This window comes from Acomys minous, assembly GCF_964271855.1.
Source record: "Acomys minous genome assembly, chromosome: 10".
Taxonomy (NCBI): Eukaryota; Metazoa; Chordata; class Mammalia; order Rodentia; family Muridae; genus Acomys; species Acomys minous.
Window position 1 is genome coordinate 121262561 of NC_140491.1, and position 24801 is coordinate 121287361.

General features: G+C 36.4%; 2 protein-coding genes and 2 long non-coding RNA genes across 6 annotated transcripts; 2 read left to right on the forward strand and 2 right to left on the reverse strand.

Moving 5' to 3' along the window:
* Nucleotides 1–3673: 3673 nt before the first annotated feature.
* Nucleotides 3674–4818, reverse strand: LOC311606840 (olfactory receptor 4C15-like; the record flags this gene model as incomplete). Its single annotated transcript, XM_084798249.1, has 1 exon — nt 3674–4818. The coding sequence occupies one exon, from the start codon at nt 4816–4818 to the stop codon at nt 3883–3885; it is 936 nt and encodes a 311-aa protein (XP_084654375.1). The 3' UTR covers nt 3674–3882.
* Nucleotides 4819–5694: 876 nt separating this feature from the next.
* On the reverse strand, nt 5695–11123 carry LOC311606880. Of its 2 annotated transcripts, none has more exons than XR_014782441.1 (3): nt 10955–11123; nt 8944–9203; nt 5695–5912 (listed from the first exon to the last, which is right to left on the reverse strand). It is a non-coding gene; the product is annotated as an uncharacterized lncRNA (long non-coding RNA). The 2 variants fall into 2 exon arrangements; XR_014782442.1 differs by having other exon boundaries at nt 10936–11123.
* A 4346-nt stretch (nt 11124–15469) lies between these two features.
* Nucleotides 15470–20972, forward strand: LOC311606879. Of its 2 annotated transcripts, none has more exons than XR_014782439.1 (3): nt 15470–15657; nt 17399–17658; nt 20759–20972. It is a non-coding gene; the product is annotated as an uncharacterized lncRNA (long non-coding RNA). The 2 variants fall into 2 exon arrangements; XR_014782440.1 differs by having other exon boundaries at nt 15470–15638.
* Nucleotides 20973–21800: 828 nt separating this feature from the next.
* On the forward strand, nt 21801–22736 carry LOC311606841 (olfactory receptor 4C15-like; the record flags this gene model as incomplete). The annotated part of the gene is made up of 1 exon (XM_084798250.1): nt 21801–22736. One exon carries the CDS (start codon nt 21801–21803, stop codon nt 22734–22736), a length of 936 nt encoding a protein of 311 aa, XP_084654376.1.
* Nucleotides 22737–24801: the final 2065 nt, after the last annotated feature.

Sequence of the window (24801 nt, forward strand, 5' to 3'; positions counted from 1 at the left end):
TGTAAAGGTAAAAATTTGAAAATACATTTAATTTCATTAAATGTTAAAAAATGCAAGTTCTATGAAATTTCCTCTTATCGCTGCTTTCATTGTGTCCCAAATGTTTGGATATGTTGTACCTTCATTGTCATTGAACTCTAGAAAGTCTTTGATTTACTTCTTTATTTCATCTCTGACTCAGTTGTCATTGAGTAGAGCACTGTTCAGTTTCCATGTGTTTGTAGGCTTTTTGTTAATTCTATTGATGCTCAGCTTTAGGCCATGGTGGTCTGATAAGATGCAAGGGATTATTTGAATTTTTCGTATCTATTGAGGCTTGTTTTGTGACTAATTAAATGGTCTATTTTGGAGAAGGTTCCATGTGGCACAGAGAAGTTATATTCTTTTCTATTTGGATAAAAAGTTCTGTGAATGTCTATTAGGTCCGTTTGAATCATGACCTCTATTAGCTTAATTATTTCTCTATTTAATTTCTGCCTTGAGGATCTGCCTTGGTGATAGTGGGGTGTTGTGGTCTCCCACTATTGTTGCTTTGGGATCGATGAGGGATTTAAACTTTAAAAGTATTTCTTTTACAAATGCAGGTGCCCTAATATTTGGAGCACAGATATTCAGGATAGTGATGTCCTCTTGGTGGATTTTTCCTTTGATTAGGACAAAGTGTCCTTCTCGATCTAAATGAATTAATAGAAAGACATTTCTAGGAAGGATGGATTAATGGAAGGAGATTGCACTATATGAGCACTGTGGACACTTGAACAATTGTATATTATGAAATGATATTCTCTGATCTCTTAATGTAATATTTTATTCACTTAATAAAACATTGATTTGGGTCATAATATTTCTACTAAGATAAGTGATCTAAACATAAGGGACTACACAATTCTCACAAGAATAGATAGTTTTGAAGTTAAAGGATCATAGTTTACAGTGAGCAGCATACAATATCCAGATGTTAAATAACTTTATCACTAACTGAAAAGCATTTATAAAAATGCATACATGATGTGCTTACTTTGATTCACCAAGTGTCACATCTGTACATACATCTGAAGACAGCCATCCCTTCCACTCAGACTTAATCAAGATGTTCTGCTTGTTTCGAGCTTCTTCCACATCTGAGAGGCAGCAGGAGAAGAGCTATGGCAATGTGGGTGGAGAATGTTCCCTCTGCTTCTCCAGTTCTGTGTTAATCATGGTTGCCGAGTAAAAAATAAATGAAGAATCTAAGTATTTCTTCCACCCCCTCACTGCATCTGGCATTTAAAAAGGTTTCTCTGAGACATCATGAATCTCTGAGACTAATTCTTAGTTCCCCAAGGTTTGTACTTTTCTGTTCCCATGAGAATTCATGACATAATTTTGTGCTACTGTGCACTTGTTTCCAAACTTACAGTGTGTCCATGTCCATCTAAAGTTATGTTCTATGCTATTATAATTTTAGAGGGTTCTATATGAAAATAACTCCATATACTTCATTTTTAGGAAGAGTGGACTGATTACTATTATTATTTATTAATTTACATGGCAACACAGGTTATACTCCCTCTTCTTTTCCCAGTCCCTCCCTCTCATTTTACTTACCCTATTCCCCTTTCCCTTTTTCTCCTCAAAGAAGGGAAGGTCTCCCATGGATATCAACCAGCCATGGCATATCAAGTTGCAGTAGGACTAGGCCTACCTTCTTCTATTGTGTCTAGGCAAGGCAGCCCAGTTAGGGGAAAGGGATCCAAAGGCAGGCAATAACATCAGAGAAAGCTCCTGCTCCTGCTGTTAAGAGTCTCACATGAAGACAGAGTTGCACAATTGCTGCATATGTGTCAAGGACTCAGATATGTCCTGTGCATGCTCTCTCTTTGGTAGTTCAGTCTCTGTGGGTCTCTATGGACCAAGGTCAGTTGATTTTGTTTGTTTTCTTGTGGTGTCCTTGACTTCTCTGGCTCCTTCAGTCTTTCCTCCCAATCTCCCATAGAAATACCCAAGCTTTGCCTAATGTTTTTCTGATACTTCTATCAGTTGCTGCGTGAAGCCTCTCAGATGGTTATTGTACTAGGTTCCTGTCTGCAAGTATAGCAGAATATCATTAATTATTTCAGATTACTAATAATCATTAATAATCTCATCACATGGGTCTCAATCTGGGCCAGTCATTATGTAGTTATTTCTAAAATCTCTGCTTCATCTTTACCATTGCCCAACTTGTTGTCTGGAGAAGTTGTTGGACTAAGGTTTTGTGGCAAGGCTGTAGTCTAAATCCCTCAATGTAAGTCTTGCCTGGTTACAGGAGATGACCATTTCTGTTTCCATAGCTCCCACTCTAGGAGTCTTAGCTATGGTCAGCACATAAATATCTGTGAGTTTCCATTGTCCTAAGGTTTTAGGTCCTCTCAGAGATGCCCCCACAACCAATTCCAGTTCTCTTCCCCACCCCATTCTCTCCCGCTAGCCTACTACAACTTGATCCCTCATTCTCACTTTTCTAACCCCTCCCCCCATCCACCCCTGATGTCTATTCTATTACACTTTCTCAGTGAGATTCAAGCATTCCCTCTTGGGACCTCCTTGTTACTTGGCTTCTTTAGGTCTGTGGATTGTAGCATGATCATCCTTCACTTTAGGGCTACCATTCACTTATAAGTGAGTAAATACTTGAATGTTTCGTGAGTCTAGATAACTTCCTCAGAATGATCTTTTCTAGTTCCACTCATTTTTTTGAAATTTTCATGTTATTTCTTAGTAGCTGAGTAATATTTCATTGTGTAAATGTACCCTATTTTCTTTATCCATTCTTTGGTTGAAGGACATCTATGTTGTGTTCAGTTTCTGGCTATTATTAATGAAGCTGCTATGAACATAGTGAAGAAAGTGTTTTTGTGGTATGTAGAGGATCTTTTGGGTCTATGCCCAAAAGTGGCATAGCTGGGTCTTAAGGTAGAACTATTCACAATTTTCTGAGAAACCACAAAATTGATTACCACAGTAACAGTACAAGTTTTCACTCCCATCAGCAATGAAGGCATGTTCCCATTGCTCTACAGCCTCTCCACCATGTGCTGTCACTTACTTTTGAACTTAGACATTCTGACAAGTGGTAAGATGGAATCTCAGAGTCCTATTGGTTTGAGTTTCCCTGATGACTAAGAATGTTGAACATTATTAGATGTTTCTTGGTCATTAGTTATTCCTCTGTTGAGAATTCTCTGTTTAGATGTGTACCCAATTTCTAATTGGGTTAGTTTATTTATTGATGCCATTAGTTTTGATTAAACAGTGTCAATAACAGTCATTTAAACACTTAAGCTTTCTGAAATATTTAATTAAATAAATGAGAGAATAATGTTAACTAGCTCAATTTTCTTATAACAATGCTCAATGGGTTTTCCAAAATTAAAATGTAAACTCAGAAACATAAATTCTCACTCTCACTATTCTCCTCTGTATTGAGGTTGCTATTACTTTGTAAAGAGCTTATAGCATACTATTTTCATAATAAAATGCTGAAATTTATAATTCATTTCATTGAGTATTCGGATGTTTTGTTTTTTGGTGTCATATAAGAGGTGGGAGCATGTCTATATATATGTTATAACACATGTGAGTATATGTGAAGGGTAGATAGTATTTATAACTGCTAAAATTCACTTAGAAAGAAAAGAAATAACTGCTATAAGCTTCTATTGTGTTCTCCTTCATTTTTTAGAATAAGTCTCCACTGAACTTTGAATTCATGCACAGCAGATAAATCCACAATAAAATAAAACTCCAATACCTACAAGTCTCCTGTGCATCTATCTTTACTAATGAAGAGTTTCTGAAAAGTAAATCTGAAATCATCATGTTCACATACCATGTTACCTTGCCTGCTGAAAATGGAATATTTTAAAATTTATCAGAATGCACTCTCATTCTCTTCCACAGTTTTCTGATGGCATTTATCATTTCCTTATTTCTAAAAGTGTAAACGACAGGATTTAGCAATGGTGTCAGGACATTGACAAATATAAGCATGTTTTTTTCTAAAGAGAAAGCAGAGGTAGGTCTTGCATATATTAATATACATGGAACAAAGAACAAAAGCACAACAGTTACATGGGATCCACAGGTGGAGAGAGCTTTTTTCCGACCTTCAGAACTGTGAGCTCTCAGAGAGAACAAGATGACACCATAGGAGACAAGCAATAAGGAGAAGATGATGATGCAGATAGCCCCACTGTTGGCAAACACCAAAATGACAAAAATGTGAGTGTCTGTGCAGGCCAGCTTCAATAATGGGAACAAATCACACATGTAATGATCAATGACATTGGGTCCACACAACGGCAGCTGCAATGTGAATATAATCTGTACAATAGAATGCAAGAAGCCTCCCGCCCAGGACACCAGCACCAAAACGCCACAGAGCCTCCTGGTCATGATGGAAGAGTAGTGGAGTGGCTTGCAAATGGCCACATAGCGATCATAAGCCATGGATGCCAGAACAATAACTTCTGCCCCAGTGAAGAAATGAACTGTAAACAGTTGTATCATACAACAGTCAAAAGAGATGGTCTTTCTCTTGTAGAAGCAGTCGATAGTTATCTTGGGTGTGACAGTAGAAGAAGTGCATGCATCCAGGAAGGACAGGAATGCCAAGAAGAAGTACATGGGGGAGCCCAGCAGTGCAGGGCTGTGGATGATGGTCACCACAATGACCATGTTGCCTCCTATTGTTGCAAGATAGACCAATAAAAATATAACAAATAGTACTTTTTCCACATTTGGGTTCTGTGAAAGCCCCAGGAGTATGAACTCAGTGACAATGCTCTGGTTTTGCATGATTCATAAGAAGTCAATAAAAGTTAACTTTCTTAACTTTCTTATGAGAAAAATCTTTTCGTATTAATTTGTAATATCATCATCAAAAGATGGTACATATTTTAAAAGTTAACTTGTTTGAGCCTATTCCAATTGAAAAAAAAGTTACAAATATTTTGAAGGCTATAGTTGTTTAACCTGAAGAACTGAAGTAAAGATGGATTATTAAATACTTGAAAATAGTTACAATTTAAATATTTTATTCAAAGATCTTTACTTGTGTGAGTAGAAATAAATATCTCATTTTGGAAGTATCAGCTTTTCAAAATCTGTTGAGTTTTCTTCAAGAGAAATATTAAAACAATATTGAAACAATAACCTAAATATGAGCAAAATACCAGAATTTATAAATCATTCCCACAGCCTTCATGGAGTGAGCCATGAAAGAGTAGCTTCCATTGTCTTCTTACAGCACCATTCTACACCAAAATCTTGATGACTTTTAAAACTTATTTTATACTAGGAAAAAGATTATAACTTCAAACGACTTATTTTTCACACACACAAAAAATAGCAGGGAGTGCCTAGCACTGCAAAAGATGAAAATATTAGAAGAGTTGGACTTTCATTTTCACTCCATCTCCATTTTAAAGTATGACTATAAAAATATGAAAAATACTCTGTTGTCATCACAATAAAAAATACCTCCTTTTCCACAAAACAAACAAACAAAAATCATAAAGAAATAAAGAAAATGTTACTGCTCAAGTCTCAGGCTCCTGGTAAGCAATATGTGACAGATGTAGTTGTTATTGTTTTATTTATACAATGTTCTAATCTAAGTTATAATACTAACAAGGTATTGTTAATCTGGGATTTGAATAAATAAATGTTCCAAGACTCTTGAGTTCTTCAAGAAATCATTTTTTTAACAGGGATTTTTTTTTCTTAGTTATAGCTGATTTGATTTCTATTATCCTTCTCTGTACTAACATGAAAGCATCTTCTTATGTTCTTCTTGTGTGAATGAGGCATCCTGACAAAGGAAGCAGTAACTGATGAATGTCAGGTGATGACCCAAAAGCCCACATATGAAAATTGGTGACAATGCAATTCTGTAAAAAAAAAAAAAATTCATTGAATTTGAATTAGACTCTTGAGATGTAATTGTTTGTTACCTAATTATGTACTGTTTACTTGCTAAATAAATAGTATTGATAAGATGATAAGATACAAAGTTGAAAATTTGTATGAGGTTATTTATAGAACATTCTCTTAAAGAGATTATATGCTCATATTTAGGGATTATGGAAAAAGTCACATTGAAAATGTGAGAGAGATAGAAAACTAGTACAATGAAAACTTCTTCGAATTTTCCAGCTTAACCCTATCCAAGACTACTAGTTATGCAGGACATGAAAACTGAACTGCTCATCTCCTATAGATAGTCAAGGCCACAAGTAGAGGGACTGGAACACCAATCCAGCCACAAAATATTAGACCTACAACTTGTCCTGCCTGAAGAGTGTGCTAGGAGTGGAGCCTAGCATAATTATCTTCACAGCTAAATCACAGAGATTAGCAACTGATGGGAATAGACACACAGTTCTACAGCCAAACATCAATCATAGCTTGGGGAGTGTTGTATATTAGGGGAGAGGGAAAATCATGGCAGGAACATCACAAGAACATGTTCTACTGTGCTTGTTTGATGTCCCTGGGAAGCCTGCTATTGTCAGATAGAGGCAGATATAGGGAGGATATAGGGAAAGGGAAAGTGGGTAGAAGAGTATAGGGAGAAACGTATGAAAGAAAATTCAGTCAGGATATAATAATATATGAGATAGGAACAAAAATAAATACAAAAAAAGTTGTTTCTACAACTGAGTCTCTCAGGTATATAAACCATGCTTATAGGCCCATACCAGGTAGGAGACGGCCAACAAATCTAACTCACTGCCATTTAGAGAGGCTCTTGTTTCCCCACCGTATGCGAACTTAGCTTATCTATTACAACTTCCAGGTTTATCTTTGAATGGGATTCTTATGTGTTGAAATAGTGTGTCTCTGAGTCAATATGTCTGATTTTTTTCAGTTTCCTATTCTTTTTGTTTATTTAGTTTTATTCCAATTTCTGTTTTGCTGCTGCTGTTGTTGTTGCATCTCATCTCATTATTGTAATATTGCTGAGATGTCTATTTGCTTTATAAAGAAACACATTAATGGTGTAGATCTGTACAAGAAAGGAAGTGGAGGAATGTGAAGGAGTGGCATAGTGGAAACCATAACTGGAATATACTGCATGGAAAAACAATATACTTTCAGGAAAGAAAAAGCAAAACAGAAGAAAAATAAAAAAGGAATAAGTAGCCCTAAAGAATGTCATTGATCGCCGGGCATGGTGGCACACGCCTTTAATCCCAGCACTCGGGAGGCAGAGGCAGGTGGATTTAACAACTAATGATATATCCATATATGAATAGAATTTGCATTTGTATTTTTCCTTCATTATCTTGAAAGTGAATGCATGGTAAAGTAGTGTGGCAGTATAAAAAGTATTCTATGTAAGATACCACCTGAACCCTCTGTTCTGTGGTATTTATATTAATCGAAAAATGGACTAAATGAAATATTACTTTAAAATTAAGTAGCTGTTTCTGTACTGCTGTTGGAGGAGCTAGGATATGATTACAACACATTGTGCCAAAATTAATAGAAAAATTCTATAAATATGGTTAACAAGCTAATTTGAAGTGTGATAACAATGTGCTAGAAAACAACTGACAGCAGCCAACATAAATGGACTTTATTCCAATGGTAGGAGAAAAAAAATTGATGTAGCCCAGGACGGACACAAACATACCATGTAGCCTAGGATGGTTATAAATGTATGATCTTCCTACCTCTGCCTCAAAGTTCTGGGAGTATAAAGTTCTGTGACTACATTCAGCCAAATGTATAGATTTTTATCACTATAGCTAAAAACCTATTTATTAAAAATACATGTCAATATTGACATCAGCATTGTTTAAAAGCTCCTACCTGCCTACAAAAGCTGAAGAGAAATATTAAATGTATTTTTAAATTACCTTTTAAAATGAACTCTAATTACTTTGACATTGCTTTATTTGTGCAATAATTTTGGAATATCAGTAAGAAGTAATCATAATCTTAAAATGGTTTTATTTTAGAAACAGTATTCTACCCCCAGAGTTTTATTCTAAATATAAATAATATGAGAGCATTTTACAAAATAATTAATGCAGTGTCTAAAAAACTGAAAACTGAGGTAAATGTAAAACAATGATAATAATTAGTGTAGTTAAAGGACATTATTACAAGCCCTACACTAGGGAGGCAGAGGTAGGCGGATCATTGTGAGTTTGAGGTCAATCTGGTCTACAAAGCGAGTCTACGACAGCCAAGGCTACACAGAGAAACCTTGTCTTGAAAAACCAAAAAAATAAAAAAATTTAAAAAAACACACTATTACAAATTACTATCATATAATTCTATAAATAAAGCACCAATTATATATCAGATGGGAGGCTTTTTAAATGTTTTATAAATAGGTGGGCTTGGTGGTACATGCCATTAATCTCAGAACTCAGAGAGGTGGAGAAAGGCGGAACACTGTGAATTCTAGGACAACCTGGACTACAAAGTTAGCCCAGGATAGCCAAGGTTACACAAAGAAACTCTGCCTCAAAGAAAACAGACAGAAAAAATTTTATTAGTGAGAAAATAAGAGAAACATTAAATCACCATTGAATTGTGTGTGTGTGTGTGTGTGTGTGTGTGTGTGTGTGTGTGTGTAATTTTCTAGAAGGAGCTTAAGCTGAGAAACTCCATTAGTAAGAAATATGTTGTTGTTATTTTAAAAATGGAAACTAAACACCAAGATAACATTCAGGATATCTAATTTCTTCTCAGTTTTAAAACCCATGTCTGATTTTATTTCCATTCCTCTGATTAACAAAATTGGAAGTAATGAGTTCACTTAACAGAGCATCTTATAAGGATTACCCCATTATATTATAATATTTCCATTAATGCTCATATATTGGATTTGACCCTATCCCACTCATTGTTCCTTGGTTTCAAATCCATACTCTGTTACGCATAACTTCTTTTCTCTGTACTTACCCCAAAATATTCTGTGGTCTTCCCATAGCAGCCATGCATTTGAAAATCCTTCAGAGATAAATTATCTTGCTCAGGGAACACAAAGCAAAAGCTGTAGTCACCGAGTCACGTCCTAAGCAAAGGCCTAGGGAAGGGTGCCTTCCTGGTCCACCATCCACGTTGTCCACTATTTCCTTTCCGTTCATTTAAGCAGTTCAACTAATTGCAGTGGTAGTATACCCTCAGACAACAATTTGTCTTCATTAACTGTGTGTCATAGACTACATTAAGAATCGTCAAAGGGAGGACAAGAGGGTTATTATTATAAATAGGTGTTTTAAATATATTGATGTCTTTAAATAAATGGCTACTTTTTTTTATCCTTTTCGTACCTATTCCCTCCCTCCACTCCTCCCAGTCCCACCGACCTCCCCTCTCTCCAGGTCCACTCCTCCTTCACTGCCCTTCAGAGAAATAAATAAGAGCAGGCTTCCCAGGGATATCAACCTAACATGGCATAACAAGTTACCTAACACTAGTCACAAACCCTCACAGCAAGGCTCTCAGGAGCGGAACTGGAACACCAGCTCAGCCACAAAACCTACAATCTGTCCTGCCTACAAGGCATGCTGGGGAAGCAGCGGTGCAGAACTCATGGGAGTGGCTAACCGATGACCGCTCCACCTTGAGGCCCCAGAGACCCTGGATAGAACCCTGGATAGAATGAAACACAACTAGCAAAACAACAACAACAACAACAACAACAACAACAACAAACGAAAAAAGAAAGAGAAATAAACAAAAAGGGCAGTTTTCTTACACAAGATGATAGTGTATTAAAATTTTGCATGAAATTTTTCCATATGTTTAATTTCATGAGTCCATCCTCTTTTCAAACTAAAATTATTATCCATCAGTAAAAACCTTCTCTCTTGTGGCTGTGGCTAACCCAGTTCATTTCCTTGACTTTCTGGAAAATACATGCCTTCAGATTACTAGTTTGTTTCTGCCTACCATGTTACTCTTGATTTCTCTAAGTGTCTCAACTTTACTTGCCCTCCTATGTCTGTAATGTAGGGGATAGAGATTTTTTTCTTTCTTTTCTTTCATGTCCTTCCTGGTGGATTTCTGCCGCTTCTTTGATGTCATAGTGATTCTGCTTGTTTTAAGGGAGAGAACAAGCCAGGATCCTAGCACTAAGGCAATCAGAGCCTCATCCACTTATCTTTCCTAAGATCTCAGAGAAAGGACACCAATGCACTGAGGAATCCAAGTGGACGTGCTAGAATCAATGACTTCACTGTGTGAGTAGAGACACTTTCTTACGTTACATTTCCTCTGTGTGACGTAACTAGTGTGTACCTGTAGAGCTAGAACATTTTACATTTGACTTCTACAGATATTTAGGGTAGAGGGAGGATGCTATCTATCATGTTCTTGTGTCAGCATTCTTTATACACCCTCAAAGCATTCTGTCTTTCATTGCAAACTTCAGAATAGTGAGTTACATGAGGATGTTTTGAGATAATCAGTGTACTGCCCAATAGATAGTAGAAAAATATATTCGTGCTGCATTTATAAATTGTTTGATTTTAATATGAAGATGAAAATTTGAAAATATGTTTAATTTCATTGACCCTGAAAAAAAGGGAATGCTTAAATAATTATCTGAAAGGACTTTCATGTATGGATAAATGGATTGAAGGAGTTTGCACCATAACAATAGTTATTTGAGCCCCATGGGATCTTGAACAATTATTATAAGGTGTTAGTCTCTTGTCACCTCACATAACACTTTATTAAATTAATAAAGCCCACCAACTTTGGCCATAAAACTTCTACCAAGATAAGTAATCTGAGCATCAGCATTGATAAAACTCTCTCAAGAATAAACAGTTGTGAGGTGAAAGACACATGATTCTAAATTCAGTAGGCTACACACAACACCCACAAGATAAATAAATCACTTTATCAAAGTTTAAAAATCTTTCATAAAGGTACATAATGTCTTACTTTGCCTCAGCAAATGTACCTTCTGTGAAAAATCTGAGGATAGCTGTCCTTTTTATTCAGTGGTGACCAAGAGTCTCTTGCTTGTTTCTAGCTCTTCCTTCCACATCTGAGGGACAACAGGAGAGCAGCTCGGCTCATCAGTGAGGGAGGAAGATGTTACCTCTGCTTCTTTGTTCCTGTTTTCCTCATGGTTGCTGAGCAAAGCAGAATGAAGAATCCAAAAATTCCCTCCTCATTACAACTGGAATTTAAAGAGGACTCCCTGAGACATCATGAATCTCTGAGATTAATTCTTAATTCTCCCCGGATTTGCAAATTTTATAGCCACAAGAGATTCCAAGAAACCATTTGTGAATTTTCCACTGGTTCCAAAATGTACAGTGCTTTCATGGCCATCCTGTGTTTTTCAATTTAGAGGCGGTTTTATTTGACAATAAGTTCATAAACCATCATTTTTAAAAAGCTTAGACTATTTTCTAATGGATGGCATAGTGGGCTTCTTGCAGAACCTTAGTTAAAATGCTTTCTGTCAAAGGTATATATCAGTCGATAAGCAAAGAAGTATGCATAACCTGTTCACTAATAAAATATATTTATTTATAAATGCATGTGATACACATAATAAGAGGATCTTTTCCCAGGGAAGGGGCAAAATGAAGGCAGATTCTTAGTCACAATACCACTTAAAGCTACCTTAGTTCAGTGGCTGATATAATCCTTCTCTGTCTCATGAATCTCAGAGTTGCTCATCTGTACTGACTAGCTCTCAGAGTGCTAGAAGCTGTGAGGTAAGCTATCAGGGGTCAAAGCTAAGCATCAGTCTCACCAAACTGTGATACAGAAAGATTTGAAAATTACTGTCCTGAACAAGATACATCCACTGGTGCAATATGGGCATAAAAGCTACTCAAGTAACCAATGATTTTTCTGGTTGTATTTTAGGACTTGCCTCACCAAATGGCACCCCTGCCTCACACTGTTGATAACCAGTAGTTAGACAGGCCTCAGAGATTTAGGAAAGCTTATTATTATTCTTTTAAGTGGACGTTATATTGAAATTATTCTAATGATTTATTGCTATACCCAAGATTAGTGCACCTTTTTATTCTTATTTTCTCATCTTTCAATTCTCAGAGAAGCTTGTTAGTGGATGACAATTAACACATATACCTATAAATGGTCAGTTTGTAAAGAATAAGAGAATTGGCAGTTCGAGTGCTGAGCCCTAATAGGATGCCTAAATCACACTCCTTACACCATAGCTGAGAGATCATTGAAGAAAGTGTTTAGAAAGATTGTAAGATCCACAAGTAATGGATGGATGAAGAAAAAAACCATTTTCAGACACAACAGAACAGAAGCACGTATGAAATCACATCAGTTATTACAGTCTGAAAAAGAGTAAGTCGGGAAAAATCCCTGAATGGAGTTAGTGGAGGGTCACCCAAGCTAAGGCGATATTGCTATTTGAAAGTTGATGGGAGTTAGCAAGTCAGTTTTATTTAAGGTTGTCGTCCAGTATATGTCAACAATTCTCAAGGGCATATCTCATACTTGAACAACACAAAGTAGACTTGAAGTTGTTGGGTTTTGTTTTAATGAAAAGCAAATTGGGTGGCTATGGAGATGGGAGTGGGTCTGGAAGGTGTTCGGATGGTAAACATGATTAAATACACTGCATGAAATTCTCAAAGAGTTAAAACATAAGTTGTTTTCTCTTTTTTAACCATATTTTTGAAGAAAAGGATTTTCTTCAACATACCCTCAATACTTCAGCTATGCCCAACACTAACATCAAAGGTATGCTATATTATTCCTGTCTTTTCACATGGGAGCTTTGTATCTGAACCTGGATTTTCACACTTTGTAGCAAGTACTTTATCAAATGAATGATCTCCCACCTCCAAATTTTCATACTTTATATTTTTTAAAACAGATATGGAAGAAGTGTTATAGAATAAGAGAGAATATGGGTGTGTGGATGATTGAAAACCTATGCTATGGGAGAATAGCAAAGTACAAGGATACAGAGGGTCCTAGAAACCTACTAGAAGGACATTATGATGGGCGGATTTGGGCCCAGGGGTTCTGCTCAAACTATGGCACCAGCCAAGGCCATAAACTCCAAACCCCTACCCAGATCTAGCCAATGGACAGGACATTCTCCACAGTTGAGTGGGGAGTGGGGTATGACTTTCACATGTACTCTGGTGCCTCATATTTGACCATGTCCCCTGGAGGGGGAGACCTGGTGGCACTCAGAGGAAGGATAGCAGGCTACCAAGAAGAGACTTGATACCCTACGAGCATATACAGGAGGAGGTAATCCCCCTCAGGCACAGACATATGGGAGGGGAGAAAGGGGAAAATGGGAAGGAGGGAAGAATGGGAGGTTACAAGGGATGGGATAACCATTGAGATGTACAAGAATAAATTAATTAAAAAAAAAAGAAAAAGAAAATCTATGCTAATGGTAATGATCCCCTGGGAAATAATTACTAAAGGTTTTTTTTTTTTTACAAAAGCACTGTTTTTCTCTAATTTATATTTTAAGAAGCATTTTCTGAAACATGTTATTTTATTGATTATAAACCATCTCTTTGTGGCCCTTTCTTAGATCTTCATACATGCCTTCATTCTCATATTTGTGATTTGTTTACAAACATTCTGTTAATACATAGTGGATCACACCTTTAATATCACCACTAAGGAGTGACAGGCAAAGGAATCTCAGGGTTGTTTTGATTTGATTTCCTTATGATGAAAGGTGTTGAGCATTTCTGTAAGTGCTTTTTGGCCATTCAAGATTCTTCTGTTGAGAATTATCTGTTTAGCTCTGTGCCCCATTTTTAATTGGTTTATTTTGTTGCTGTTTATTTTCTTAAGTTCTTTATATATTTTGGATATTAGCCCTCTGTCAGATGTGGAGTTGGTGAAGATATTTTCCCAATCTCTAGCTTGTCCTTTCGTTCAGTTGACAGTGTCCTTTTGAGATGTAGAGGCTGAAGGGAAAATAGTGGGCCAAGCTCAGGGAGTGCTGTGAAAGTGTGGGAGGAAAGATAGAGGGAGCTGGAGGAGTCAAGTTCACCACAAGAAGACCTGCAGAGAAAACAAACCTGAGCCCTCAAGAACTCAAAGAGACTGAACCACCAGACAAAGCCATGCATGGACAGAATCTAGAACCCCTATACACATGTAACAAATCTGCAGCTTAGTCATTGTGTGGCAGTCCTAACAATAGGAGGAAACCTGGATCTGAATCTGCTATCTCATGCTGGGTCACTTTACCCTAGCTTGGCTTCCGTGTCACATCCCTGTGGGAGAGGATGTGATTAGGCCTAGAGTGACTTAAGATACCATGGTGGATTCCTACTAGGTGGGGGCCTTCCCTTATCTAGCAGGAAGGAGAGGGGGCAATGTAAGGAGAGGATGGAAGTGGGTAGAATAGAGATGTAAAGTGATTAATGAATAAATGGAGGAAAATAATTCTCTATGAGCAGACTGTAATAACTGATGTGATTTCATACGTGCTTTCATTCTGTTGTGTCTGAAAATGGTTGTTTTCTTCATCGATCCATTATTTGTGGCTCTTATAATCTTTCTACACACTTTCTTCAATGATCTCTTAGCTAATCTTGGGTATAGCAATAAATCATTAGAATAATTTCAATATAACGTCCACTTAAAAGAATAATAATAGGCTTTCCTAAATCTCTGAGGCCTATCTAACTACTGGTTATCAACAGTGTGAGGCAGGGGTGCCATTTGGTGAGGCAAGTCCTAAAATACAACCAGAAAAATCATTGGTTACTTGAGTAGCTTTTATGCCCATATTGCACCAGTGGATGTATCTTGTTCAGGACAGTAATTTTCAAATCTTTCTGTATCACAGTTTGGTGAGACTGATGCTTAGCTTTGTCCCCTGATAGCTTACCTCACAGCTTCTAGCACTCTGAGAGCTAGTCAGTACAGATGAGCAACTCTGAGATTCATGAGACAGAGAAGGATTATATCAGCCACTGAACTAAGGTAGCTTTAAGTGGAATTGTGACTAAGAATCTGCCTTCATTTTGCCCCTTCCCTGGGAAAAGATCCTCTTATTATGTGTATCACATGCATTTATAAATAAATATATTTTATTAGTGAACAGGTTTTGCATACTTCTTTGCTTATCGACTGATATATACCTTTGACAGAAAGCATTTTAACTAAGGTTCTGCAAGAAGCCCACTATGCCATCCATTAGAAAATAGTCTAAGCTTTTTAAAAATGATGGTTTATGAACTTATTGTCAAATAAAACCGCCTCTAAATTGAAAAACACAGGATGGCCATGAAAGCACTGTACATTTTGGAACCAGTGGAAAATTCACAAATGGTTTCTTGGAATCTCTTGTGGCTATAAAATTTGCAAATCCGGGGAGAATTAAGAATTAATCTCAGAGATTCATGATGTCTCAGGGAGTCCTCTTTAAATTCCAGTTGTAATGAGGAGGGAATTTTTGGATTCTTCATTCTGCTTTGCTCAGCAACCATGAGGAAAACAGGAACAAAGAAGCAGAGGTAACATCTTCCTCCCTCACTGATGAGCCGAGCTGCTCTCCTGTTGTCCCTCAGATGTGGAAGGAAGAGCTAGAAACAAGCAAGAGACTCTTGGTCACCACTGAATAAAAAGGACAGCTATCCTCAGATTTTTCACAGAAGGTACATTTGCTGAGGCAAAGTAAGACATTATGTACCTTTATGAAAGATTTTTAAACTTTGATAAAGTGATTTATTTATCTTGTGGGTGTTGTGTGTAGCCTACTGAATTTAGAATCATGTGTCTTTCACCTCACAACTGTTTATTCTTGAGAGAGTTTTATCAATGCTGATGCTCAGATTACTTATCTTGGTAGAAGTTTTATGGCCAAAGTTGGTGGGCTTTATTAATTTAATAAAGTGTTATGTGAGGTGACAAGAGACTAACACCTTATAATAATTGTTCAAGATCCCATGGGGCTCAAATAACTATTGTTATGGTGCAAACTCCTTCAATCCATTTATCCATACATGAAAGTCCTTTCAGATAATTATTTAAGCATTCCCTTTTTTTCAGGGTCAATGAAATTAAACATATTTTCAAATTTTCATCTTCATATTAAAATCAAACAATTTATAAATGCAGCACGAATATATTTTTCTACTATCTATTGGGCAGTACACTGATTATCTCAAAACATCCTCATGTAACTCACTATTCTGAAGTTTGCAATGAAAGACAGAATGCTTTGAGGGTGTATAAAGAATGCTGACACAAGAACATGATAGATAGCATCCTCCCTCTACCCTAAATATCTGTAGAAGTCAAATGTAAAATGTTCTAGCTCTACAGGTACACACTAGTTACGTTACACAGAGGAAATGTAACGTAAGAAAGTGTCTCTACTCACACAGTGAAGTCATTGATTCTAGCACGTCCACTTGGATTCCTCAGTGCATTGGTGTCCTTTCTCTGAGATCTTAGGAAAGATAAGTGGATGAGGCTCTGATTGCCTTAGTGCTAGGATCCTGGCTTGTTCTCTCCCTTAAAACAAGCAGAATCACTATGACATCAAAGAAGCGGCAGAAGTCCACCAGGAAGGACATGAAAGAAAAGAAAGAAAAAAATCTCTATCCCCTACATTACAGACATAGGAGGGCAAGTAAAGTTGAGACACTTAGAGAAATCAAGAGTAACATGGTAGGCAGAAACAAACTAGTAATCTGAAGGCATGTATTTTCCAGAAAGTCAAGGAAATGAACTGGGTTAGCCACAGCCACAAGAGAGAAGGTTTTTACTGATGGATAATAATTTTAGTTTGAAAAGAGGATGGACTCATGAAATTAAACATATGGAAAAATTTCATGCAAAATTTTAATACACTATCATCTTGTGTAAGAAAACTGCCCTTTTTGTTTATTTCTCTTTCTTTTTTCGTTTGTTGTTGTTGTTGTTGTTGTTGTTGTTGTTGTTGTTGTTGTTTTGCTAGTTGTGTTTCATTCTATCCAGGGTTCTATCCAGGGTCTCTGGGGCCTCAAGGTGGAGCGGTCATCGGTTAGCCACTCCCATGAGTTCTGCACCGCTGCTTCCCCAGCATGCCTTGTAGGCAGGACAGATTGTAGGTTTTGTGGCTGAGCTGGTGTTCCAGTTCCGCTCCTGAGAGCCTTGCTGTGAGGGTTTGTGACTAGTGTTAGGTAACTTGTTATGCCATGTTAGGTTGATATCCCTGGGAAGCCTGCTCTTATTTATTTCTCTGAAGGGCAGTGAAGGAGGAGTGGACCTGGAGAGAGGGGAGGTCGGTGGGACTGGGAGGAGTGGAGGGAGGGAATAGGTACGAAAAGGATAAAAAAAAGTAGCCATTTATTTAAAGACATCAATATATTTAAAACACCTATTTATAATAATAACCCTCTTGTCCTCCCTTTGACGATTCTTAATGTAGTCTATGACACACAGTTAATGAAGACAAATTGCTGTCTGAGGGTATACTACCACTGCAATTAGTTGAACTGCTTAAATGAACGGAAAGGAAATAGTGGACAACGTGGATGGTGGACCAGGAAGGCACCCTTCCCTAGGCCTTTGCTTAGGACGTGACTCGGTGACTACAGCTTTTGCTTTGTGTTCCCTGAGCAAGATAATTTATCCCTGAAGGATTTTCAAATGCATGGCTGCTATGGGAAGACCACAGAGTATTTTGGGGTAAGTACAGAGAAAAGAAGTTATCCGTAATAGAGTATGGATTTGAAACCAAGGAACAATGAGTGGGATAGGGTCAAATCCAATATATGAGCATTAATGGAAATATTATAATATAATGGGGTAATCCTTATAAGATGCTCTGTTAAGTGAACTCATTACTTCCAATTTTGTTAATCAGAGGGATGGAAATAAAATCAGACATGGGTCTTAAAACTGAGAAGAAATTAGATATCCTGAATGTTATCTTGGTGTTTAGTTTCCATTTTTAAAATAACAACAACATATTTCTTACTAATGGAGTTTCTCAGCTTAAGCTCCTTCTAGAAAATTACACACACACACACACACACACACACACACACACACACACACAATTCAATGGTGATTTAATGTTTCTCTTATTTTCTCACCAATAAAATTTTTTCTGTCTGTTTTCTTTGAGGCAGAGTTTCTTTGTGTAACCTTGGCTATCCTGGGCTAACTTTGTAGTCCAGGTTGTCCTAGAATTCACAGTGTTCCGCCTTTCTCCACCTCTCTGAGTTCTGAGATTAATGGCATGTACCACCAAGCCCACCTATTTATAAAACATTTAAAAAGCCTCCCATCTGATATATAATTGGTGCTTTATTTATAGAATTATATGATAGTAATTTGTAATAGTGTGTTTTTTTAAATTTTTTTATTTTTTTGGTTTTTCAAGACAAGGTTTCTCTGTGTAGCCTTGGCTGTCGTAGACTCGCTTTGTAGACCAGATTGACCTCGAACTCACAATGATCTGCCTACCTCTGCCTCCCTAGTGTAGGGCTTGTAATAGTGTCCTTTAACTACACTAATTATTATCATTGTTTTACATTTACCTCAGTTTTCAGTTTTTTAGACACTGTATTAATTATTTTGTAAAATGCTCTCATATTATTTATATTTAGAATAAAACTCTGGGGGTGGAATACTGTTTCTAAAATAAAACCATTTTAAGATTATGATTACTTCTTACTGATATTCCAAAATTATTGCACAAATAAAGCAATGTCAAAGTAATTAGAGTTCATTTTAAAAGGTAATATTAAATACATTTAATATTTCTCTTCAGCTTTTGTAGGCAGGTAGGAGCTTTTAAACAATGCTGATGTCAATATTGACATGTATTTTTAATAAATAGGTTTTAAGCTATAGTGATAAAAGTCTATACATTTGGCTGAATGTAGTCACAGAACTTTATACTCCCAGAACTGTGAGGCAGAGGTAGGAAGATCATACATTTATAACCATCCTAGGCTACATGGTATGTTTGTGTCCGTCCTGGGCTACATCAATTTTTTTTCTCCTACCATTGGAATAAAGTCCATTTATGTTGGCTGCTGTCAGTTGTTTTCTAGCACATTGTTATCACACTTCAAATTAGCTTGTTAACCATATTTATAGAATATTTTCTATTAATTTTGGCACAATGTGTTGTAATCATATCCTAGCTCCTCCAACAGCAGTACAGAAACAGCTACTTAATTTTAAAGTAATATTTCATTTAGTCCATTTTTCGATTAATATAAATACCACAGAACAGAGGGTTCAGGTGGTATCTTACATAGAATACTTTTTATACTGCCACACTACTTTACCATGCATTCACTTTCAAGATAATGAAGGAAAAATACAAATGCAAATTCTATTCATATATGGATATATCATTAGTTGTTAAATCCACCTGCCTCTGCCTCCCGAGTGCTGGGATTAAAGGCGTGTGCCACCATGCCTGGCGATCAATCACATTCTTTAGGGCTACTTATTCCTTTTTTACTTTTTCTTCTGTTTTGCTTTTTCTTTCCTGAAAGTATATTGTTTTTCCATGCAGTGTATTCCAGTTATGGTTTCCACGATGCCACTCCTTCACATTCCTCCACTTCCTTTCTTGTACAGATCTACACCATTAATGTGTTTCTTTATAAAGCAAATAGACATCTCAGCAATATTACAGTAATGAAATGAGATGCAACAACAACAGCAGCAGCAAAACAGAAATTGGAATAAAACTAAATAAACAAAAAGAATAGGAAACTGAAAAAAATCAGACATATTGACTCAGAGACACACTACTTCAACACATAAGAATCCCATTCAAAGATAAACCTGGAAGTTGTAATAGATAAGCTAAGTTCGCATACGGTGGGGAAACAAGAGCCTCTCTAAATGGCAGTGAGTTAGATTTGTTGGCCATCTCCTACCTGGTATGGGCCTATAAGCATGGTTTATATACCTGAGAGACTCAGTTGTAGAAACAATTTTTTTGTATTTATTTTTGTTCCTATCTCATATATTATTATATCCTGACTGAATTTTCTTTCCCACGTTTCTCCCTATACTCTTCTCCCCACTTTCCCTTTCCCTATATCCTCCCTATATCTGCCTCTAACTGACAATAGGAGGCTTCCCAGGGACATCAAACAAGCACAGTATAACATGTTCTTGTGATGTTCCTGCCATGATTTTCCCTCTCCCCTAATATACAACACTCCCCAAGCTATGATTAATGTTTGACTGTGGGACTCTGCATCTATTCCCATCAGTTGCTAATCTATGTGGTCTTATTCTGATGATAATTGTGCTAGGCTCCACTCCTAGCACACTCTTCAGGCAAGACAAATTGTAGGTCAAATGTTTTGTGGCTGATTGGTGTCCCCATCGCCGCACTTGGTGCCTTGGCTGTTTATAGAAGACGAGCAGTTCCATTTTCATGTCCTGTATAACTAGTAGTGTTTGATAGAGTTAAACTGGAACATTCTAAGAAATTTTCATTACTCTAGTTTTCAACATCACTTTCTCACATTTTCAATTTGACCCTTTTCATAATCCTTAAATATGAGCACATAAACTCTTTATGAGAATGTTTTATAGGTAATCTCATACAAATTTCCAACTTTGTATCTTATCTTACCAACAATATTTATTTATCAAGTAAACAGTACCTAATTAAATAGCAAATAATTACATCTCAAGAGTCTAATTCAAATTCAATGAATAATTTCTCTTCTACAAATATGCATTGTCACCAGTTTTCATTTGGTCAATCAACTGAACATTTATCATTTACTGTTACCTTTTACAGGATGCCTCATTCACACAATAAAGAACATAAGAAGATGCTTTTGTGTTAATACAGAGAAGAAGAATAGAAAGAATGTCCATCAACGCAGTAACAACTAAGGAAAAATTTTCCCTTTTCAAAAAAACTGATTTCTTGAAGGCCTCAAGAGTCTTGGAATATGTATTTATTAAAATCTGAGATTAGGAATATCTTGTTTGTAATATAATTTAGATTAATGCACTGTATAAATAAAATAACAACAACCTCAGTCACATACTGTTGACCAAGAGCTTGAGACTTGAGCAGCAACATTTTCTTTATTTCTTTATGGTTTTGTTTGTTTGTTTTGTTGAAGAGGAGGTATTTTTGTTGTGATGACAACACAGTATTTTTCATATTTTTATAGTCGCACTTTAAATGGAATGGAACTGAAATTTCAACTCTTCTAATATATTCATTTATTGGAGTACTAGACATTTCCTACAGTTCTTTTTGTGTGTCTGTGAAAAATAATTCATTTGTGGTAATAATCTGCTTCCTTGGGTAAAATAAGCTTTAAAAGTGGTCAAGGTTTTGTGAACACCCAAAAGTTCATTGTGCCTCTTCTTATCTTGTTATATAAGGAGTGCTCTGAAAAGACACTGCAAGCTACTCTTTCATGGCTCACTCCATGAAGCCTATAGGAAATATTTATAAATTCTTGTGTTTTGCTTATATTTAGGTTATTGTTTAATATTTCTCTTGAAGAAAACCCATCTCATTCCAAAATGAGATATTTATTTCTACTCACAGAAGTAAAGATCTTTGTATAAAATATTTGAATTTTGACTATTTTCAACTATTTATAATGCATCTTTACTTCAATTCTTCAGGTTAAACAACTATAGCCTTCAAAAAAAAATAATTTTCACATTTTATTTTCAATTAGAATAGACTAAATCAAGATAATTTTTAAGTATTTACCATCTTATTGATGGTGATATGACAAATTTATGGAAGAAATTTTTCTCATAATGGGAATTTTATGTTAAGAAAGTCTTCTTTTACTGACTTCTTACAAATAATGCAAAACCAGAGCATTGTCACTGAGTTCATACTCCTGGGGCTTTCACAGAACCCAAATGTGGAAAAAGTACTATTTGTTATATTTTTATTGGTCTATCTTGCAACAATAGGAGGCAACATGGTCATTGTGGTGACCATCATCCACAGCCCTGCACTGCTGGGCTCCCCCATGTACTTCTTCTTGGCATTCCTGTCCTTCCTGGATGCATGCACTTCTTCTACTGTCACACCCAAGATAACTATCGACTGCTTCTACAAGAGAAAGACCATCTCTTTTGATTGTTGTATGATACAACTGTTTACAGTTCATTTCTTCACTGGGGCAGAAGTTATTGTTCTGGCATCCATGGCTTATGACCGCTATGTGGCCATTTGCAAGCCACTCCACTACTCTTCCATCATGACCAGGAGGCTCTGTGGCGTTTTGGTGCTGGTGTCCTGGGCGGGAGGCTTTTTGCATTCTATTGTACAGATTATATTCATATTGCAGCTACCGTTGTGTGGACCCAATGTCATTGATCATTACATGTGTGACTTGTTCCCGTTACTGAAGCTGGCCTGTACAGACACACACATTTTTGTCATTCTGGTGGTTGCCAACAGTGGGGCTATCTGCATCATCATCTTCTCCTTATTGCTTGTCTCCTATGGTGTCATCTTGTTCTCTCTGAGAGCTCACAGTTCTGAAGGTCGGAAAAAAGCTCTGTCTACCTGTGGATCCCATGTAACTGTTGTGCTTTTGTGCTTTGTTCCATGTATATTAATATATGTAAGACCTACATCTGCTTTCTCTTTTGAAAAAAACATGCTTATATTTATCAACGTCCTGACACCATTGCTAAATCCTATGGTTTACACTTTCAGAAATAAGGAAATGATAAATGCCATCAGAAAAATGTGGAAAAGATTGAGAGTAGATTCTGATAAATTTTAAAATATTCCATTTTCAGTGGGCAAGGGCACTTGCTATATGAACATGATGGTTTGAGATTTCCTTTTCAGAAACTTTTCATAACTAAACAAAGATGTACATTTTAAATATAGTACTGGTGTACAGGAAATTTGTAGATATCTGAGTTTTATTTCATTGTTGATTTATCTGCTGAACAATGAGTTCAAGATTCAGTGGAGACGTACTCTATGAAAATGAGGGAGAACACCATAGGCGGTTTTAACAGTGACTTCTTTTGTTTCTAAATGAATGTTAACAGTTACAAATACTTTTCACCCATCACATGTACTCATATGCATTATAACATACAAGGAGATATGCCCACATATCCCACATAAACACCAACAAACAAAGCACCTAAGAAACTCAATGAAATGAATTAAAATTTTCAATATTTTATTGAGATACACTATGCTGTTAACTCTTTGTAAAATAATGGCATCTTTCAGTACAGAGGAGATAGTTGGAGTGAGATTTTCTGTTTCTGAGTTCACAACTCTATTTTGGAAACCCCACTAAGCATTTTTATATGAAAATTAAGTTAACATTATCCTCTCATTTACTTAATTAAATATTTGAGAAAGTTTAAGTATTTGAATGACTATTATTTACACTGTTTAGTTAAAACTAATGGCAAAATAAATGTGTATTTGAAAATGAAAAAAGAAAAATATTGAAGTTATTCCAACAGAAAACAACATGACATCCTGAGACTACGGAACCTAGAAATGTAGAGATGTTAAAAGAGAACCTGACCTTTAGGTGTACCTTTACCATCTGACTTTTTTTTCTGTTGTTAAAACATAATTTTTTCTTTTTTCATACAATATATTCTGATTGTGGTTTTCATTCCCTTATCTTCTCCCACAATTCTTCCTTCATTCCCGAAGTCCTGTTGTCACTAGGGACAATCAGATAAGATCTGGTCCCAAGCTCTTGCCCACCATATACTCCTAAAATACATACATTAGCTTTAACTGGATCTGACCCTCTTGACTCCAAATTCCACCCTACAACCTGGCTTGCTTTCATGGTGTCCTGCCACCACCAGAACACCAGAAGCAAGAGTAGCACCCAAAACCCCAGAGGCTATGAAGCACACAAAACCTTAGGGAAAACACCATCTAGACCTAACGACTAACTAGTCACTGACTGGAACTCCAGGCCACTCAGACCAGTAGACTGAGAAAAAACAGAAACCAATGGGAAAACATCCAAAAATTATCCAAAATAAACTTTAAAAACAATTGCAAAACCCCAGATCACTAAATGGAATATCATAAAAACACAATCAACACCCCATGAAAGAAAGCCAAACCCTGACATTGTTAACAATACTCTGCTATGCTTGCAGACAGGAGCCAATCAGAGTTTTCCTCTGAGATGCTCTACCCAGCAGCAATTGGAAACAAATGCTGAGACTCCCAGCCAAACATTGTGTGAAGCATTTGCAAACTAGTGAAAAAGTGGGAGAAGTATAAAAGGGAATCCTGGAGCTGGAAAACCTAGGTAAGAGAGCAGAACTAGAGATGCTAGCATCCCCAACAAAGTACAAGAAATGGAAGAAAGAACTTCAGGCATAGGAGATATAATAGAAGAAATTTATACTCTAGTCAAAGACAATATTAAATTGAAAAAGTTCCTTACCCAAAACATCCAGTAATCCTAGGGCACTATGAAAAGACCAAGCTTAAGAATAACAGTAGTTAGTAGTAGTAGTAGTAGTAGTAGTAGTCGAAGAAGAAGAAGAAGAAGAAGAAGAAGAAGAAGAAGAAGAAGAAGGTGAAGCCTATAAGGAAAGAGATGTCTATAAAGATACAAGAAGTTTAAATAACAGCAAATGGATTTGACCAGAAAAGAAAATCTTCCTACCACATAACAATCAAAACATTAAATGTACATAACAATAAATAATATTAAAAGTTGCAAGGAAAATTGGCCAATTGGCCTATAAAGACAGATCTATCAGAATTACATCTGACTTCTCAATAGAGACTCTAAAAGCCAAAAGAACCTGGGCATGTGTTTTGCAATCTCCAAGACACCA